At 39.3% G+C, this 7888-nt stretch overlaps 1 protein-coding gene across 1 annotated transcript; it reads right to left on the reverse strand.

The window, feature by feature from the left end:
* Positions 1-4819: 4819 nt before the first annotated feature.
* ppiab (peptidylprolyl isomerase Ab (cyclophilin A)) lies at positions 4820-7134 on the reverse strand. The gene is made up of 5 exons (XM_015033609.1): positions 7010-7134; positions 6072-6102; positions 5523-5611; positions 5245-5417; positions 4820-5162 (listed from the first exon to the last, which is right to left on the reverse strand). The coding sequence occupies exons 1-5, from the start codon at positions 7076-7078 to the stop codon at positions 5030-5032; spliced, it is 495 nt and encodes a 164-aa protein (XP_014889095.1). The 5' UTR covers positions 7079-7134; the 3' UTR covers positions 4820-5029.
* Positions 7135-7888: the final 754 nt, after the last annotated feature.

A 7888-nucleotide genomic window follows, 5' to 3' on the forward strand; every position in this document is an offset into this window, starting at 1 on the left:
TGGAGACCTAATCGGTTCAACTCAAATGCAAGGCGCAAGACAACATGTTTGAGCATGCTCCCCCTCATTGCCACCTTGCTCCACTCTGCATCACTTAAACAAAAACGGGTTTGGAAGCAGTGCACCCCACCCGCTGCTTAACCCCTTAACTGTCAGGATGACACCGGTATCTTCATGGACCCACTGACTTACATGTAAGCATTTTGACTGTAACAGTTAAGGGTGTAAACAGCTTTATTCTGAAACATAGAGTAATATAGCAATATTTTATCACCTTAAAAGAAACAGTACACACCATCATGATTCGTTCTTGTCCTCTCCTTGCATTATGTTCCAGAACCGTGTGAAGGCACAGTTCCAGATTTACATTCTTCTGCCCACATTGACAGGAAAAGTGACGTTCTGTTGTCAGCAATCTCCAATTACACAACCAGATGACTCTAAACTTATACACTGAATTTATAGACGCTGTTTTTACTACTCAGATGATTCCGTTTAATAAGTGCCCTGGCCTGAGCTATTGAGTCGTGCAGCAGTTGTAATATGGATCTAAACCAGCATCGCTTTCTAGCCGTTAGGTGTTCAAAATAACAACATAGATTTTTTTCAGTGTGAATAGAGTTTAGTTTTTGGTTTACTGCAGAATACTTTAACAGGCTCAGCCTTTCATCTATGTCCATTAGCACTAGCATTGCGCTGAATTAAAAACTGTCCAGTCCAGTGTGTGTTTAAGTGTTATATTGACTGGAAGGTCTCTTGGTTTACATCACAAAATAATACCAGATATGTGCCACTGCAAAAGCTACTAACTGCCTGGCTGACAGGAAGTGTTGAGTGTTCAGAGCCCTGTCGTACCCAGGGCATTCTGGGACTTGTGCTAAGTGGGGCTTGTGCTTCCTAAAATCATTCTCAGTTTAAGCTTGCATATTAAAAGTCTTCTTCAGTGTTGTTGTTAAATACTTAAATTATAGTGTTTCAAATATGCTTTCTGGAGTTGTATCGGCAAGACGAAGTTTGGGTGAGAAGACACACAGTTTGTCACATTACTGAAAATGTACATATTGGATATGAACGTTTGGATTTCTAAAGTCTAGAAAACAATCCAAATCTTAGCTAATTTAGAAATATCATTTTAGGGAGGCTTATCCTGCTCTCATTGGTCATCTGCAGTAGCGTGGACAGACTCCATCCACGTTTCCATATTGACCCTTTGTGTGTGACATCACACTCTTCAGAAAGCAGCTCACATGGCTGCTTGGATGTGCATAGACGTCCAAGCCACCTATGCACATGTTAACTCTTGCAAAACTTGTCAAAAACAGACCGTTGGTAGTCTAATATGGTCAAGCCATATTCAGGTCAAGTTAGGGCTTTACTTAACTTGACCAAATATGGTCAAGTTTACTTTCCTGAAATGCTTACTTTCAGGAAACATTTGTCTTTGGACAGAAGTCCAAATGTCTTAATCAAAATTCAAGGTTCCATTTAGTCTCTTTAAGCAGTGGGAGCTTTTGATTTAAAATATGAAGCAGCAGTCAACCAAAGACATGGAAATATATTTGAATGTTTATGTTGTCCAAATTTCCTGTGTCAGTGGTCCACCGTAAATACAAGAACATAATAGTCCCTGAAGATCATAACCACAATGCAGCTTTTGGTCGAGATTTGTAAAAGGACTAACAGCAGAAAGCTGCAGTGAGATCAAGCATTTGAAAATTATTGCTATTTTTGACCAATAAACACATTTAAAACTTGTGGACCAATAATTGTTCTTTTGAAACACAGGAATTTTTTTTTGTGGTATTATATTTAGTTTACATCAAAACTTGCTAAGTTAGTAACATGTTGTTACTGTGACATTTTTTTAACCCCCCAAAATGAAAAATATTCAGCAACAATTTTTTAACAATAAAGCCTGATGCTCAAATGGAGTCTGATCCTCCTACGACCCGTTTCATGTTGAACATTTTAAACTTAATAATCTTTGAGTCATCAGCTACCACTGCTTTAAGGTTTAATATAACATTTGGCTGTTATGTCAAATCACTTTCATTATGAATACACTTTATAAAACATCAGGCTGTCTCAGCTTGGAAAACAAGAGAGCTGAAAGTGGACATTACACCAAAATCTATTTCTAAGTGTTATGCTGTGGCTTACAGGTCATGGCTCCATTCCTTCACCATGTTGTGGCCCAGTTGATCACAGTGTTGCTGAGAAACAAAAAATAAAAAATAAACTCACCAGTGTTATTTCCAAAAGAAAGTACCAGACCACATCTGAAGATTCCCTCTAACTGGCTGACAGACGCGCTTTAGCAGGTTGTATTTTCTATGTGCTCGTTTTCTGATGCCTTCTGCATCTTGTGTTTTAATGTGGTCCATCTTGATGTTCGGTCTAAGCAGACAGCTTTACAAGGTTATTTAAGTGTTAACATTTTTGTGCAGATTAGGCTAAACTTCAGAGGTCTGATGTTTCTTCTGCTCAGTGTTCTCCTCCAGACAGAGGAGCATATATGATGTCCTATTAACAGCATTACGTGCTGATCTGAATAAGCTAAGCTACTAACAGAGATGGCAGTCAAAAAACAATTAAGAACTCTCCGAAAAGAACATGGAGGAAAATGTTTTCATTGTGACTTTCAGCTTTCCTGCGGTATGTTTTGTATTTGTGACGTTGTTGTGATGTGACCTGTTGTTCCCGTTTGTATCCCTGTGGTTCCTAGCAGCAGCCCTTCGATAGAAAGACTGGAATTCCAGCGAATTTATTTTTGTTTCACTCTGTCTGTGATTCCCCCCGAAAGGAGATGTTCATGCCTTAATCCGTCTTCTTCAACTTGGTCTCTTTACAGTGAAAAACGATGACAATTGTCAACTTTGTTTTGAAAAATGCTGTAATCGGTCATAAATAAATAGAAAAATCCTTTGAGTTTTACCGTGTTTTTTGTATTTAATACCCCTACATTCTACAATGTGAAGAATAAGTCACAATCAGATAATGCCAAACATGGCAGAGTAGCTTAGCTTTGCAAAGTTATTCATGACGAGTGAGTGTGGCTGTACTTTGGAAATATTTTAAAGGAGTTTTGGAATACTTTTACAATAACTTTCCTCAAATCTCATGGAAAACAGAGAGATACTGCTTTGTTCCCTTCTTTGTGCTTATGTGTGACGGTAAATGTAACTTTTGTTACTTGCCATGTCTGTCACAGACTATGACTTCACACCAAGTAAGTCTGAGGCAGCAGAAACCCAATATTTTTGATAATTTTTGCAGAAAATCTGGAACAAAAACCCCTCACAATTCCGCATCAGTACGAAAAATTGTGCCAATCATTATTCTGCGTGAATTTCCACAATCGTAAAAATCTGAAGGGACTGTTTTACAAAGCAGTCATTTTGAGACTGATTTAGTAGAACCAATTAGCTGGACCTCTGTCAAATTACATCAGCCACTTAAAAGGTCATGAATATTTAAGCAATCTCATTTTTATGCTCATCAGTGTTTGTCACTTTCTAGAAATTGTATGTTTATTAAAAAAACAAAACTAAAACAAAAAAATTGATTATCATTGTTGATTTGTAAAAGCCTTATGATGTGCTAACACATCTTGGTTGGGTTGTTAATGGTCCACTCAACCCAACCAAATGAAGAAAATGGACATGTTGCTGGTTCTATTCAGGTGAACCGTATCTCTATCAGCAATTTGGAAGAAATGCTGGTCAGTCAGTATGATCAGGATTTTGTAGAGCACCAGTGTCAGGAGCCTACTGAGAGGTCTGCAGAAGACAAATAGTTCCTGGATGTTATGTCAAAATCAGCTTTGCTTAAAGACGGTCACTATTACCTGAAGTTACCCTTTCGTAATCCCGAAGTAAAAATGCCCAACAACAAACAGGTGGCCCAGCAGAGGGCGCAATGTCTGTTAAAACTTTGTCACAAGACAAAGTTTTAACAGACATTGTTAAAGAAATGCCTGTCCATTTGGAATCTGATCCAGAGGTTAAAGATCAGGTCTAACATGTGCAGCTGTGCTGAAATAAGTTTGCTCCACATCTAAGCTGGTGGAGCAAACTTTTCCAGTTGGACAAAGCTAAAAAGATGTACGACATGGACTACTGGACTAAGTTGATGTTTTAATGAATTATGTGACAATAGAAAGATATTGAAGAGCAAAGTCTGCTAATGCTTAAATGTTAATATTAATAATACATTTGGTAATGGTCACTTATAAAGATATTAGATGTAATTCTTGTTGTAGATGAATTAGGGGCCGGGATGTTGTGGCCATTTATGTTAAATTTTGTGAATTGTAATTTCTACCTATTTTGTTTTCTTCTTTGGGCAGTTAGAATATATTTTAGATTAGAATATAAATCTAATTCATTTTTATATTTGGAATTATTTAGATTACTTTGGTAACTTTTAGACCTTCCAATTTTAAGAACACAGGTTGTTTGGTGGAGATCTGTTGTTTGACAGATGTCTGATGTGATGATGGGAGGTTTATGTAAAATGATTTTTTTTTTTTTACCACTTTTTTTAACTTGAAATGTCAGAGTAAGTTAACTTTCATTTTCAACTAAGTTGTAAGGGATTTTTAGTAGTTATTTTGTATAAAGCATTTAATTTCTTTCTAACAATCAAGTCGGAAGTGCGTGCAAGAATCAAACCACTTGTCACCGTCCACGACATTTGTTGGAAATGTTTGGTTTTGGAACCTAGAAGGCTGCGACAGGCACTGTATGAAACAAGTAGATGTCAAGTGAAACAAGTGTGACCACAAGTGTTTTCTAGGAACAAAAACCTACACAGTGGCTGGATTTATTTTTTTTTATTTTTTCTTAACACCAGTGTAATTTATGCTGATTTTTATAACAAGTGTTGTCCTCCAAAGAAAGATCACAGAAGTTACAAGATGTCCCAGCACAAATCTGAACACAGCAGAAATTAGATCAAACAGGAAGAAGGTATTTCATCAAGGTTGACTCATTGACCTTACAGAGTGCAGGTCAAACGGCTGCCCTGCTCATAGCTGATCACAATTAGCAATGGTAATCTTGCGACTTGTCCTGCCTCTATTTGAGCCGTAAGATTCCATCTTTTTGACAACATCGATGCCCTCCACAACACTGCCAAACACCACGTGCTTGCCGTCCAGCCTGCACAGCAGAACAGCCCATCATCAGTGTGTGTAGCAACACCGAGACCAAACTGAGGATCTGAACGAAACATCAGACTCACCAGGGTGTCCTTTCTGTGCAGATGAAGAACTGGGAGCCATTGGTGTTTGGTCCTGAGTTCGCCATGGAAAGGATCCCTGGTTCTGTGTGCTTCAGCGTAAAGTTCTCATCAGCAAACGTATTACCATAGATGGATTTGCCTCCAGTTCCGTTATGTTTGGTGAAATCTCCACCCTAAATATTCAAGAAAATAAATAAGTCTTCTGGAATCAGTGCTGCCATCCACCCATCCCGTTAGGTCAGAGCACGGACAATGGCAGTTTCCTGCACTTACTCTACCTGGCACATGAATCCGGGGATAATACGGTGGAAGATGGAGCCTTTGTAACCAAACCCTTTGTCACCGGTGCACAAGACCCGGAAATTTTCTGGAAAAAACCATAAATGTCACTATTCCTCAGACACAAACATCAACTGCAACCAAGAAAAAAAAAATTAACAGTTCGGAACCCAGTTTTTGGAATATAACTGACTAAAAGTGACTAAAAATATGAATATTTCTAATTATCAACCTCAGTCTGAAAATAATAAAAAAAAGCACTGGCACAGGTTATCTTTATTACATGATATTTGATAACCAGTGCACTCTTTTTTCTGTTCTTATTCGAGTTTCTTTTTTTTCTAAATCATACAGTTTCCTTTGAGTCACGTTGCATTTATCTAGAATTCATATCTTGGTGATTTTCTTGACAATATTCAGAATAAACTTAATGAATGAATAATAAACTCCTGAGGATTGACGTCCCATTTCCAGAATCAGGTGTGAATCTGTTTCAGCGAAGCAGCAGCAGCTCAGTTAGCTCTGAAGGAAGCTTCAGGGTCACCCACCTGCAGTCTTTGGGACCACATCAGCTCGCAGCTGCCAAGCAAAGAGGAAAGCAAATAAGTTAGAATACAAGGTGATATCAATCATTTTAAAAATCTTTAAAAAGTTAATTAATTTCCTCAACTAGGGTCCTGGCCCCTAGCTAGTTAGACAACTGTCAAGGCAGGATTGATTAAGGAGGTGATAATACTTATTTTTGTCATAATTAAAACCTCAATCTGTGCCAACCTGGTAGGGGGTGGGGGAAAGGGAGTGGGATGCTTGCAGTGTCACCAAAATCAAGTTATAGCCTGTGTTTCGCTCCCTAAGTCTAAAGGTCAGAGTTCACAGATGGCTCAGGGACAAAGGCTCACACTCTTGTTGGAAAACGGAGCACAAGGTGAAAACTTCTAAAAATGTACATTTCCAACTACACAAGTCAGACAAGTCTGCACAGCTTCCCAGTCATAGCTGCGGGGTGGGGCTCAGCACAGCAATGCCTCAACAACCCGGGCTGCGGAACAGGTTTGGTGGGAATCGTTTAGAAACGTTGAGAGCCGTTTTCTCGCAGATCTGGTTTCCAGAGAGCCAGCATTCAAACTGGCCCTATCTTCTTCATTTCTGACGGGGGTTTCCATGTGTTTAACATCTTTGGAAAGCTCAGAATCTGTAAATAAGTCAAAACGGGGAGGCTTGTTCATGGCTTTACTGGGACCAGTTACATTTTGCTTTCAGCTGTTTTCTGTTCTGACAGCGCAAATTTTGGGAGTTTCCACTTAACCCTTTCAGGATTTCTTATGACCTGCACGCAGTTTTAGACATTATTATTGGGGTCAGTGGCGAAATAAATGACATCAGAATACATGACTAAACAAAAGCAAAGTCGTCAGCACGGTCAGTCACAGGTACGGATCCCTGTCTTACTCCTGAACTCAGACTTACGTGAGCAGCTTCAGCTTACCTCCATTACGATCCTGCCAAGTGGAGCCCCATCAGCAGTGATGTCAAAGAAAACTCTGGGGTTTCCCATTTCTACAGCTCTGGAGGGATGAGACGGAGACGCGCGAGTCAAGACAACTCGCTAAGAGACTCCGTTTATTTTGGTTAAAAGGTGACGAAACGCTCTCTAACAACCAATTAATAAACCCGCACTACGAAAAACTTCAGAATGGACCAATAGGAATCCAGATAGGCGTGTGCTTAACTAGCTTCATGATATGACAACTTTTGAAAGCGAGCCAGAGACCGCAGGAAAACATAAATCACCTAATAAAACCCATATTTTTAATAGGCAAAGTTTATTTTATTTGAAAGTTTATTTTTATTTTATTGTTTAATAAAACCCCCAGAAAGTTTTTTTCCTTCATCTTTTTTACATCAAAAATAATACTACAGAAGCTTTGAATGACAGTATATCAAGTAAATGTAACTCAGCAATAAAAAGGGCAAGACAACTTCTTTTGGAGGAGTTCACGGTGCAAAAGCAGAGCGCTGTGCCCCCAACCCGGGGGTTCGATTCCCGACCCCTGCTATGCGTCTTCCCCTAACCCAGAGGTTCCCAAACTGTGGGGCGCGCCCCCTAGGTAGGGCGCCGTGCCATTGCAGGGTGGGCGCGGGAAGCCGTCTGGATGAAAAAACAAAAACATGAACGCTGTATGCGCTGGGTTTTTACCTTAGAATGGCCAACTCTCTGTTATTCCTATGTCAATTTGATACAGTAGAGGCTTCCACACTTCCCATATTTGTGTCCTCTGTCACTTTTATCAGCAGTTAAAACTGTTTAATCCATTGTTAACATGTCGTAACCTGTTTTTCCGAGGCGCCTTTAAACGCAACATGA

Source organism: Poecilia latipinna, unplaced genomic scaffold (genome assembly GCF_001443285.1).
Source record: "Poecilia latipinna isolate Pla-1442-1.1 unplaced genomic scaffold, P_latipinna-1.0 Scaffold274, whole genome shotgun sequence".
Classification (NCBI taxonomy): domain Eukaryota; kingdom Metazoa; phylum Chordata; class Actinopteri; order Cyprinodontiformes; family Poeciliidae; genus Poecilia; species Poecilia latipinna.